The following is a 13479-nucleotide window of genomic DNA, read 5'->3' as shown; positions in this document are numbered from 1 at the left end:
GTGTGCTTTTATATTGCGGATGAAAGAGACTGGTGCATGAGCCGAGGTCGGCATGGAAACCACCGTGACATGTGACTTATGTTCGTAACCACAGTGAATTTGGGAAACTCCGGCACAGAGCAACTTACGCTAGACATCTCTGTGTTTGCACAGTGATGCTTGTGCAGGACACATGTCAGAATAAAAGAGTCTGAAAACATGCTTATTCACATTTTGTGCTTCTGTGACATTAAATGAGCTTTTAGCTTTTAGAGGTACATATAAAGACAGTGCTGCTGAGCTGATTGAAAGCTTACCAAGAAAAAAGAGTGACTTCCTTATAAATAAGGAGCTAGATGTAATTTCCAGCTGTTTAGTGAGAGAGAGAGAGAGAGAGTGTGTGTGTGTGTGTGTGTGTGTGTGTGTGTGTGTGTGTGTGTGTGTGTGTGTGTGTGTGTGTGTGTGTGTGTGTGTGTGAAGATGGCGTGCAACACCACACACGCTGTGGTAAGCTGTGAAGACTGAGAATAAAACATGACCCAGAAATCCTCTGTTGAAAAACATTAAATGAAGGAACTATTTTCTTTCTCTTGTCGACAAGAGATGTTGCTGAATCTAAGCAGATCTTCTAAAGCCCCACCCACTAGGCGCATCACACACAGGAAGACCAAATCTTACTTCCTGTGTGGACTTTCCCACTTATTGTCAAATGATGCAAAAAACACTTTTTTTAAGCAATTATTGATGACCTCACAGAGGGGCTGTCAGTGCTGCGCTTTGAAATGTTGGTCTGTGTTTTAGTGGGTTGTTAGGTGGTTGCTAGGCAGCATTAATAACCTGTGTGTTTGTTTGTGAAACCATGGTTTTCAGGAGATGCATAAACTCTACAAGTGGGTCACTTTAGCACATTGCTTGGTGGTTGCTAAGCAATCTGATGACATGATAGCATCGGATACAGGGGCCTGAGATGCACCTGTGTGCCAGTGTTGTTTGATGGTGTAGGAGGAGTTGGCGTGTTTTATAAGACAGGCTCTCACAAACCTGAGACTAATTCTGCAGAGCTGTGGTGTTAAAGTGAAGCTAAGAAAACCTACATCGTTCACAGAAGGTGGTGGAGAACAAAAACTGAGCTAAAACAGAGACTCGGAAACAGCAGGAAACTAAAACAACTCCAGCTGGACACAAAAGGCTCCTGAAACCTGAAACCAACATGAAGCCAATCGATATAAACATGTAAATTTAGCTTTTGCCATTTTTAAATCCTCAGGTGTTAAAGGTTACATGGCAACGCAGCCCAGTAACAGTAAAAACTTCCAACAAAATCTTCATCCTGAAGGCATCATCTCTTAAATCCTTTCAATGACCTGCTGTATTTATGGACAGGAATTACACTCACACATATACATACACACAGATACACACAGATACACACACACACACACACACACACACACACACACACACACACACACACACACACACACACACACACACACACACACACACACACACTGCTGTGGTAAACGCTGCTGTAAATCTGTGCCGAGCCGTCTGAGTGTGTTTGTCACTTCTACGAGTGCCTCTCCACGTTTTGGCTGCGACAACGAAACAAAAGTATTTCAGTGAAGAGACCAGAAACATTCGAGTACTCCAACTTTAAACCCCCCCGTCCCACTTACAGCCGTCTATCCTCCTCCTCCTGCTTGCGGCGCTGCTCCTCCTCCTCCCTTCGCTTCCGCTCTCTATCCATCTCCTCCTGGATGCGTCGCAGCCGCTCGCGCTCCTCCTCCTCCTTCTTCTTCTTCTGCATCTCGGTCAGCAGCTTCTCTGACCGGGTCACCAGGCCCTTGTACTCGTGGTCGATGTCGATGCGGCCCATTATGGTGGTCTACAAGGCACAAAAACAAGGTTGCACTTACAGTCAGGTCTCACAAAAGGAAGCACCGATCCCGATATCTGGACCGTGCGGATTCAAAGCACTGGATGGAGAATCTGTGCAGGCTGATCTGTTTCACTGCATCACGCATGTGAAATGCGGTTATGATCCACCCTCCACCCTCATCTCCAGCCACGAGATACGAATAGTGACCGAGCTTCCTCTGAAGGGAGCCTTAGAGACAGGGCGAGGAGCTCGGTTGATGCCTCCTGGACGTTTCATGCATATCCAGCTGGAAGGAGGCCTGGGCAGACCAGGACACGCTGAGTAGGTGGGCTTAGACCCCTGGCCCCGTTTATGTTTCTGTGCTGAGCCGGTGGTCGTGTAGGCCACATCTGATATCTGTGATCACAGAGTGAAGAAGCCTGCCTTTAAGTCTCTGCCAGGGCTACAAAAACTCCCTCGGAAGCGTCGGTATTCTCACATTTCACCGTCACGGCGTGTTCAGGTGTCATCGGGGCACGATCTGACATTTGACAGACAAACACGGGGCGGGGCGGTCGTGTAAACCAGAGGAGGGAAACGCGTTGGAGTCTCAGGATGATGAATATTTATGTGCATCTGCTGTTAACAATGTTCCCTCTAAGCTGTGCGCGTGCGGAATTGCGCACTGCTGGTCTCTGAGCACAGAACATCTGCGTTGCGCACAAAAAAAATCTAACCTGAATTGAAATAAAAATTTAAACTTTAACAATTCTGTTTTGCAGTGTTAGTAAGTGACTGGCTGCGCGTATGGGATTAGAACGATGCCACCTTATCCCATAGTCCAGCCAATGATGTGATTCACATTCGTATATACGCAGCTAATCAACATCGTTGGCAGGCTATGACAGCGTCCTGATGTGCTGACACCAGTGTTTTAGCTGGCAAAGCGGCGTGGCTGGCACGTTAATGACAACGTGTACAACCATTGGAGATGTGAGCAGGACAGACGGAACAATTGATGGAAAAAGTGTGGACTTTATACCATTTTTGAAATTGTGTTGATAGGCCACGTAAAACCAGAGTTATGATAAAATTATATGCAATGTTTGGTTTTCTTCCTGAATACTATCGTTGTTTATATTTACTGCGGGAAGAAACGGTAAAAACAGCGTTTTATAAGGAAAACCACCTGCGAGCAAAAACAAAACTGAAAACCCCCACCCTTTCCTATTGGTCGAAAAATGTACCATGTCGACCAATCATAAAAATATATGGCAACATCGCACTTAGTTGTTTGGGAATGGGGGGAGTTTCAGGAGTGACGGTGTTTTGGGATGTGAGAGATTAGCAACGTTTACCGCAAATCTTGTGTAGTTAGTGTGTAGTGTAGTCAATAGTTTTGTTGTGTGTGTCAGAACAATGAGGCGACTGCTGAATGTTACAGGAGTGATACATCTCCTGATGTCAGGCCTGCAGGTATCAGGCTGTTGTTCTCCTTTATCTCATAGTGGACAGAAATTATTTTGTGGAGTGGCACAAATGATTTGTGTGGCATCAAATTTGATGCAGAACACCTGATTGTTCCGTAAATAGTTTGAAATGTTTGTTTAAAAATGCCTTGGCTGCATTTTTAGGTAAACAGCTGCAAGAAACGTTGTTGTTTGCAAACCCTAACCCCTTTTTGAAGAACTACATAATTAATTGCCCAACATTGGTCATTATTTACTGTATTTTGCAGACAGAGTTACAGGACTCTCTCCCAGACCACAGACTCATACTTACAATACAAGTCAGAGCTTTACTTAAAAAAAAAAAAAAAAAAGAAGAAAATTTTGTTTTCAAAATTGGAGTTCAAGTTATTTTTACTTCCAATAGTGTTAACATACTAAACAGGTCATGAACAAGATTGTTTTTAATTTTCATTGTAAGTGGGCTAAAGCACTTAATTAAAAGTAGTCTAACATAAATGTAAATGCTGTAATTTGATTATTTTAATAAACAATGTAACTGGGATGGATTCGATGCTGGCGTGACCACAGTGCACACGTCTGCTGTTGCTCACAGTGGTCCAAGGGACCGCTCAGGGAGCTTGTGTGTTCACTCAGACACATGAAAAATTAGAGGGAACATTGGCTGTCACCGCACCACTTTTCCTCCAACTAGCAGTCACTCCACAACAAAGCTGCGGGGCGGAGTCTGAAGTGACGGGAGCCTTTCAGTCAGACTTCCTCCACCGGCGTTTGTCCCTCTTATCTCGACACATACCGCGGTGAACACCTGTCAGCCTCACGCCTGCACCACTTCCCTCCAGGAAGAAAAGTGACAGGGAAGCTACGGTGTGCTAAATTATGGAAATTAAAAAAAAATAATAATAATCCACTGCGGCACGTTCAGGATTTATGACATCCACGGGTAAGATTATCTTAGAAGAGGAGGTGACGTTACAGTCAGACAAAGCACACAGTTTAATCCAGTTTAACAGGAAATACCATTATGACAGTGAGAGGGTCGCTTTAGAGGCTGAGTGCCTGTGAATCAACGAGATAACCAGATAAAATTCCTCAAATCACATTCAATCATTCAATCAAAGACTCTTTTTAAAACAAATTAGCAAGCATTTATCTAAGAAAAAAATAAGGAAATTTACAAAAAAAGATAATTTTTGTTCCAAATTTGCAAACTTTTTTTCTCATAAATGTTGTATACATCTCATTTCTCATAAACATGGCACTTTTTCAGTGCCAGTCAAACTATGCACCACACCCACCTTGATTTTGACTATCAGGGTGTCGATGGCGGCGTCCAGCTCCCGGACCTGTTTGCTCATCTCCTGCTTGCCCTCCTTGAGCCCGCCCACCACCTCGTTGAAGCGGTCCATCCTCTTCTTCAGGTTACGCACCTTGACTAACCCGTCGATCCTGCCACACAAACACAAGGCCTCAGTAATGAAAAGCATCAGAGGGAGAGAGCACCGCCGGGGGGCTCGTTAACAGCGGGCAGCCGTTAAACGCTGGTAATCTCGTCACCTGGCAGTCAGCGAAGCACCGTCAGCTCTGCTGCAGAGCTCGCTAATTACTCGCAGAATAATCTCAATCACAGTTTGGGCTTCAACACTTGATTAGTTTCTCTGATGACGCGCTGTTTAACGCTCACACTCGCCTGCATCTGATCAGCTCTTCATTTTAATCACACTTAAACTGCATCTTTTTACTCAAGAGAGGAGTTTGGTTGAAAATCACGTGTCACCACTTTACTCGATATTTTAATCAGGTGTGTGCAGCATGATTCATGGATGCAGGTGTGTAAAGTCTTGTTCAGGACTTGGATGCCTGGGCTTCACGCGATGACCGAAACCATATTTATGACGTGCCAGACTTGGACTTTGTGCCACCTCCACTTTGACCATGCTCATTTCATGCTTGTCACCTTGTCATGTTGCTTTGCTCAATCTGAATTTGTGCCCAAACTCTTCCCGCCGGTCATCAGCGCACCCCCACCCGGCCTCTGTAATCACACTCTCCAGCACATCCTGCAGTGAGGGACGCAGCGTGGAGCGGCAGGTTGTTTATCGGCGAGAGATTGGTGGTAATAAGCAGAGCTGAAGCATCACAGAGCAGCCGTCTCCGAGGGAAACGCGACACCGTGGACGTGAAAGAGGCCGATAGCGAAGAGAAAGCATGAGTAGCAACAGGTGAGCATGAGGGTTGTGTGAGCATAAAGAGGAAGAGGGAGATGAAGAAAATAATGAAGAGGTAGAGATGAAGAAGAAAAGAGAAAGGGGGTTAAACTTCGTGAGCAGGAGAGAGAGGAGCTGAGGAATTAAGAAGAATAAATGGATGAAAATGGGAGGAGAGAGAAGGACAAAGATAAGGAAAGAAAAGGAGGAGTGAGGAACAAAGGAAAGAAAGAAGGAAACCCACCGTGGTTTGTGTTTCTTCATGCAGAGCCACATCCGGACCGTCTTCTGCATCTGGATGCAGGCGCTGGTTCGATACAGGATCTTGTTCTTCACTGTGACAAACAGAAGAAAAGAAGCAGAACGAGATGGGAACTTTAACCTCAGAGCTGAAAGCAGCGAGGTCACAGTCTGCACCACGAGACCAAAACAACCCGACTTCAGCATCCTGTAGGAAACCAGGGATCATTCAGAATCCCAAAGTGCGGTTGGTTTATCCAGTCATTACCTCATTGGCTAACGACCTATTAGTCACGACTTCACACCACTGTGATTTATGGGCTTTGTGCTTTTATTCCCAAGAAGTCTCACAGCAGGTATCTCCTCATGTTTGATCTGGCAGATTTCTGCACCGGACGATAAAACTCTGAAGTGATTTGTGTTTCCTCCTGTTAGAAAAATGTGCAAACCTCTACACTACAAGAGTATAAGTTCGACGATAATTAGATAAATTAACTTCCTGTTTTATTCAGCGGGACATTAAACTACAGAATGCGAAACAACTCGACTTATTTCTGCCAGCCAGAGTCGTCGCCCCCTGCTGGCCATAAAGGTCTTAAATAATCAGGCTCCATCTCAAAGAGCTCATAGCACCGCTCACCTGGAGAGAGCACTCAGACTGCTGGTTTACTCCTTACTAGGATAGCTAAAAGTCTTTTGCAAAACAACCCTGAGCCCGGGTCTGTTTGAGGTTTCTTCCTGTCAAAAGGAAGTTTTTCTTTGCCACGCAGATCCAGAAGCTAGGTCCAGACTATGCGAGGTACAGGTCTGGTCAAAGCCAGCAGGAAGCTTTCTTTTCTGTCTCATAATTCAGGAGTAAATAATAGAAAACTTAAAGTTTACAGACTTTGTCCTGATAAGAAACCTTGTTCCGCTGAATTCCTACAGATCGGTTTAATTTGAGGCGAGCTGCTCTCTGATGCAGTTTACCTTCTGTTGTTTGCAGAAATTCACGATTTCTTCACAGAGAAACATCATTTGTGATTCAGACCCACCCGTCTCCAAGTCTGTGACAGCACCGGCGCTTCTCCGTCCTCCCAATGAAGGAAGTTTGGATTGAATTGAAGTGAGAAAATTAAAGCGAGAGAGAGCGAGAGGAGGGGTTACGAGGGAGGCCCGAGGAGATGAAGTGTGAAAGATAAATAGAGACAGAGATCAATAACATCTCTGCTCGCTGCCAAATTCGTTTCATCTTGTTATGACCTCAGAATATGTAACTTCTACACCGTCAATAACAGGATGATGAATTAATGACTTTGCATTTAGAGAGCAGAGGACACCGGGCGCTCCTGCAGCCCACGAGTCAAAGTATTGTCTAACAGTTACGGCTGAAACATCCCCACGCCTCCTGGATCCATTTTTAATGGGATGGGTGATGTGCTTGGGTAGTTTTTGCAAATAAAGCTCGATCGATATGGAGAAGGAGAGAGAGAAAAACCCAAAAACGGAGAAGAGCAGGATAAATGGAGACGGACACAGACAGAGAGGCAGTGACCGACACTGCAGTAATAAAAACCAGCAGACAGACGGACCGCTCCTCCAACAGCTCAAGCCCACATTATCACAGCAGCCTCTGCTGCACATAAACAGCCAGTGGTTTGTTTTCCCTGCTCCGTGCACCTCCTGTTTGCGTGACGGGGCTCCAAACACATCTGCTTGCACTACACTGCGAGCTAAATGAGCAAGATTTATAAACGCCTTTAAGCAACAAAAATGGTTCTTTTTACTCAATGAAAGAAAAAAAAAAAAACCCTGAAGGATTCTGATGACAGATCAACAGGTGCCTCTACTGCAGATAAGTATTCTGCATACACTCACAGAGGTGGTCAATGTGAGTGCTCAGCAAACAAGATGACAATGTCCCAAATGCAGACAGGAAGCTTTAAAATGGGACTTCATGAAGCAGTGGGTGACGGTGGCCACCTCCGTTCTGGGGTTTGGCATGACTGGACTCACGAAGCTCTGAGTTACATCACTGTGTCAATTTGTCAGGTGACGCCATGCTCAAGAGTTTCCTGCCACACTGAAGGTGAAAACAACCCCCTGATTGGCTGGCGGTGGTTCCTGGAGGTTTCTCTCTCTCATCTGGTGCAATCTGTTGCAAAGAAGGTGTTTTCTTTGGTTTCTACCATGTTGCCATGGTTACCTGTAGTTTTTCCTGTCTGTCTGCAAATACTCGCCAACTAATGGAAGTTTCCACTTCCACATGTTGGCTTCAGCAGGCACAACCTTAAGTTTGAAGCGGAATCTTATCCACTCCCAGCTGCACTACAGCTTGGAGAACAGCTGCAGGGTGTTTGAAGTCCATTGACATTCAGACTACATCTGCCCGTTCTTCCTAGCGACAGGTGGTTGCCGACGGTTGCAGACTTGTCTGTAGGAGTGTGTGACTGGATCCTAAATGATCCCCATGACTGTTAAGTTAACGTCACGTGGGCAGTGCTCACATGCAAAGACCTGCAAAACCTTAATATGAAATTCAGCAAGTGCAGCGTTCTATGCCTCAGCAAGATAGAGATCCCTGGTTTGATCCCGGGAGGAGGAACGTTGCATCAGGAGGGCACCCGATGTAAAAACCCAACAAGTCATACGAGCGAAGCAACCTGCTGTGAACAAAGGAGCTTCTATGTATAGTTAAAAAATCACATGTGATTTTGTGGTGGTTACAACAGAACCTCAGTGAGCCTATTTATTCATTTCCATCAGCTACAGTATGACCACTGAGACACCAACTGAGAGAACATAAAGCCAGTTATTCATACTGAGGATGCTTTTCTATCATTTCAGAATCTTAAATGGACGCACATTTTCAAACACTGTTAGATCATCGTCATGTTAAAGCTCACGATCGTGATATAAGAGCAGACGTTGCGTACGTTTGATGACGGACAGAGCGCACCACTGGACCTTCTTCCAGCGGCTGTGGATGAGCCACTTGTTGACCTTCTTCACCAGCTCGGCCAGATGGTCGGGGTCAGACTTCATGATCTGGTCAAATTCTGCAAACTGGACAGAGACGAGAAACACGTGATCAGAGCAGTGATTGTCTTTGATTTTTACCCGGATAAACCTCGTTTGTTCTTTTAGCCATTTTAATGGGCAGTGTGCCTCTTCTTTATCAAATACTCCGCTGAAAATAATCCCAAACAAATAACACATCATCATCATCATAGCCTTGAATCCTTGTCCTTCAGTCTTAAAAGCAGGTTTATTTTTCTGTTAGTGTGTTTTGTATCTCACTAAAGAGCAGCCAGAAGACCGGAGGTGTACGTTTATTCTAGTTCGAGTTCTCTACTCCATTCATGAATGTTTTAGAAGTCAAGGATATCTCCCACGCTTTAATGCTCTCTAACCTTAACTGCTCTGGATTTATAAGGCTTCGGAGCTCTTCTTTACGACTGTGCAGCTGACGTTTGTTGTGATCGTGTCCTCCAAACACCCCTGAACGATGAAAGAAACTGCTGAATTTCCTGCATTATCTGCTCAACATCTGTGTGTCCTTATTGTTTGTTTTCCAAATCTTGATTTCTAACAGCAGTGACACGCAGCCCTGCAAAACCCCCGCCCGCCTCCGGGTTTCAGATGTCTGAAGCTTCACACCATCACATTAGGAGCTACACTGCCTCTGAGATGTGCAAAGATTACCAAGGCTGTGCTTCAAGCTTTGACACATAAAACTTACTTTTCTGCCACCTAACATTTGCTAAAACTGGAAGCCACAACTGTCGGTGGCTGCTCGCAGGTGCAAACAGTTATTCACGGGGACCATGTGATGTTGCGTCTACACTGGAGGGTGGTGTCGTCTTCAGAAAGCAGCCAGCGAGGACTTAAGTATTTATGTATCCCCTGCAGCTATACTGTCAGGCTTATAGTTTGTCCGGCATGTAGCGCTTCAAGGCTCTCTGCTGCAAATGTGTGCACTTTCATAAGTCCCTCCTGGAAGCCACGCGTCTGACCCAAACGTGATTAATTATTCATCTGGTGGAGAAAAAAAGCCCATCTGCTGGCTCTGGCACTTCTTTAGAAAACCTCATCTAGTCTCACCTCGGCAGCAAAAGAAAACTAATGCGCTTTTCCTTTGGCTCTATTGTCTTTCTTTAGGTGAACAAAATCTATATTAGCCAGAGTGAGCAGGGAATAGAGCCTCACCTTCCCAGGCCGGAAGAACACTCTGGTCAGGCCGAACTTGTAGTCATTTTCATTCAGCCCCAGAGCTTTGAACAAAGCCTGCAACACAGATATGCAGGGCAGAGATAAACATGGGGATATAGCTCTGTTAAAATGATAACCACTCAGGGCCAGACCCGAGGGGCGGAGGGCTGACCTTGCAGAAGAGCCGCGGGTCGAGGCGGGTGAGCTTGGGAGGCATGTACTTCTGGTACATGTTGTAGAGCTCGTGGAATGGAGCTCGGGAGGGGAAACCGCCCTGCATCAGGTCCAGCACCGAGACCATACCTACAGACAAAAAAAAGAGGAAAATATGATTTTACCAGACAAAAAAGTTCAAGATCCACTAACCGCACAGCCAAGAAAGGCAATAAAAACAATCCCTCAGAGTTAGCTCATGAGCTTTAGGCATTTTACTCCAAACCAGTAAATCATAAACCAAATATCTCAGTGGACGTCTGAAAAGACGTTTCTGCTTTTGGAACACGAAAAGACTCGACACGAGGTTTCCACCTGTACACATATAAGATAAATTAATTACACAAATACTTGATACCAAGGAGAAAAGGCATGAGTCCACAGTATGAGCTGCCCAGTTCTGCAGTTTTTATGCCTCCTGCTTTCACATCAAACAGCTCTGAGGACTGCCTGCAGATAGAAACCAACCGGGGAGCCCCTGCTGGGAGCTTCCTGTTTACACTAGCACCTCTAACAGCAGCTCTGAAGTGATGAAGAGCCAGTTTCTGTAATCCCATTGCAGCCTCTTCACTCTCTTTGCTGTGTGGTGGATGGTGCGGAGCAGGTTGAAGTTTACTAGCAGAGAGTTTTATATTTCCTTCTGACATAGTGAAACGTTTTATTTCCTCCATCACATACAGGCTCAATAAAGTCTGGACTTCACTTGTATCCATGTACAGCTGATCTCTAATTCCCCCAAAGTCTTGTTTATACATTTTTGTTGTTTGCTGCATTCATTTTTGTTTCTGCATTCATGGACTTAACTGATTAATGTCACTCAATTATTATTCACTCAATTATTCTCTTAAGCAGGTCCCTTTTTAGCTGCAGCTAAAAAAGAAATAGAAAGTTACTGGAACACAGAGGAAGTTTCAACGATACAAAAACACAATATTTTTACTTCCTTATGCACACACAGGAGCACAGCGAGGACCAAGACCGTCTTCCAAATTAGATAACTGACACCAGGAAGCCTGGCTGACCTCGAGGCTTGATGCAAACAGAAGTGACAGAGGGGAGATCCTCGAGTTCATAGACGAGCCGCATCGTCGCAGGGCTCGAATGTGGATGACCTCTGACGATCCGACCATATTAAAAAGAGACCTACTTTTAAAAAAAAGCATCAGTTATGAATAAAATTTAATCTGTGACCAATGTGGACATCTTTTCACTGAATTTGACTAATAATAGATTTAGATCATCTCACATTAGGATTCATTATGAATCCATCTGGCAGTCGAAATAATCTCTTCTTTCTTCTAAAGAACCGATTATAAACATGAGAGTCTTACTTAAAACCGCTGTTTTAACCCAGCATCACAGCTTCCTCTACACCCCTCCCAAGCACCATTGGACTCCTCAAATCTGAACACACTGAAGAGGAAACAACATGATGACTTATTAAAAACTAAATTTTTTTTATCACCAAACTTTTGTTTTGTTTTAGGACTTAGTGTTCCTCATTGTTAATGAGGACTTAGGTTTCCAGGGTTAAAACTGTTATAGGCTAATAAGTAGGCATATGAATTGATGCCAACTAACCTGTGTAAAACGAGAAAACACTCATTTCAGGTTTGACTGGGGTAAGTAGGTAATACAGACAGCTCTATAAGCTCTTGGACAACAACACAGTTTTTGTCATTTTGCCTGTTCCCTGATTATTTCAAGATAAGTTGAGCAGATAAAATGATCTGGATGTCATTCAAAGTGTTGAACTTATAGACTGAAATGAAAAGAAGGAGGTCATAATTAAGATGAAAAACCAAAATAAACCAATCAGACAGAGGAAAAACTTTACAAATAACCAAATCAACAATCTGGTGCATTCTTAAAAAAAAAAAAAAAAAAAAAAAAAAAAAAAAAAAAAAAAAAAAAAAAAAGAATGCTCTGAGCAGCTCACCAACAACAAAAGACCCGAAAGATCACAGATGACAGCTAAAGCACATGATCGCAGAATTATTTCCATGGTTCAGAAACAAGAGGTTAGAGAAAAACTAACTAAGGAGTATCACTTTCAAGAGCTTACAACAAGGTGCAAACCACTGGTTACACTCAAGAGCAGACTTTTTTAGAATTAGACTTTACCAGAAAACATCTAAAAGAGCACGTGTAGTTAAAACAAAACAAAAGAAACTTGTTTTTTTAATTAAAAACAACAACAACAACATGTTTTTTGGTGTTTTGTTTTTTTTATAAATTCAAGACAAACCTGTACCAGAATGATGAGAAGAGAGAAGTCTGAAGAAAGAACGAAACAGCTGATGAGCTCATGTTAAAACATGGGCATGAATGGTTGCTGGGGAAAGCAGGTCACTGGAGTTTATTGATGACTGCTCATCAATGACTGCTCTGCTCAGTCCTGAAGTGTTCAGGGCTGTACTCTCTGATCGGACAGAGCTTCACAAAACACATGAATAATGACCCAAATAAACTGCAAAAGCAACCTAAGTCTGAACCCAACAGAGCAGCTTTGCAGGTGTTAAACAAAAACAGAGACCCAGAAACAGGCCTGCAGAGGATCTCAAGATGTCTACGGGTTCTAGACTTCAGGAAATCACGGATGAAAATCTATTGCAGTCAAAGTATTAAAAGCCGTGCTTATACTTAAAATGATGTCAGACTAGCAGTTAGTTTTGAGAAAATGTAGGACTTTGTATAAAAACTTCTGTAATTCCTAAAAAAATGATGCAGTACTTTTGTTAAGCACCTTGAATTACAGCTGCAGAAAGTCTGCACTTAAGTCATAAACATCTTGAATGTTTGATTTGAAATCCTCAGTGGTGGTGTACAGAGACAAAACTACAAAAGCTCTGTCATTGTACAAGTACTTACGGACCTGACGGCAGCTGTCAGGAAAAACAGGAACAATATAATTCCCAGAAAAACAAAACAGATGGCATTGTTATTTTTTTAGACACTGGATTGTGCAATCTGTTGTTAGACGTATGGGTAAAAATCAAAATACTCTCAGGTATACTGGCACAAAAATGGAAGTGAGCTTCGGCTGATCCCATTAATAGAACTTCCAAATAGAAAAAATTCAAAGCAGCTAAAGGCTGCTTAAAGAGCTTGGTCCAAACAGTCTGCGCATGCCAATTAGCATCCTTTATCAGACACTGCATATTCAGCTTTGTGACCCTTTCTGTCTGCTGCTTGTGCTGCCACAACTTTCCTCTGACACATTACATTAATCTATTTATTTAGACCGCCTGTAAACGGAGATCATTCGCCATTTTTGAAGCATTGTTAGTCATCTCATTTTGCTCTGGAAGCTTCTATC

General features: G+C 43.7%; 1 protein-coding gene across 7 annotated transcripts in view; it reads right to left on the bottom strand.

Moving 5' to 3' along the window:
* The window catches only part of myo6a (myosin VIa), a 157095-nt gene that overhangs the window by 45329 nt on the left and 98287 nt on the right, over positions 1-13479 (bottom strand). For all 7 annotated transcript variants that reach the window (XM_076874188.1, XM_076874191.1, XM_076874189.1 and 4 more), the window contains exons 21-26: positions 10120-10250; positions 9945-10022; positions 8672-8801; positions 5761-5851; positions 4608-4758; positions 1659-1867 (exon numbers count right to left, since the gene is read on the bottom strand). In XM_076874188.1, coding sequence (XP_076730303.1) covers positions 1659-1867; positions 4608-4758; positions 5761-5851; positions 8672-8801; positions 9945-10022; positions 10120-10250 — 790 coding nt within the window. The remainder of the gene's footprint in view (positions 1-1658; positions 1868-4607; positions 4759-5760; positions 5852-8671; positions 8802-9944; positions 10023-10119; positions 10251-13479) is intronic.

The sequence above is a fragment of the Maylandia zebra genome, linkage group LG15 (assembly GCF_041146795.1).
Source record: "Maylandia zebra isolate NMK-2024a linkage group LG15, Mzebra_GT3a, whole genome shotgun sequence".
Lineage (NCBI taxonomy): Eukaryota > Metazoa > Chordata > Actinopteri > Cichliformes > Cichlidae > Maylandia > Maylandia zebra.
The sequence above is the reverse complement of the archived record's forward strand: the minus strand, read 5'-3'. Positions and strand labels throughout refer to the sequence as shown.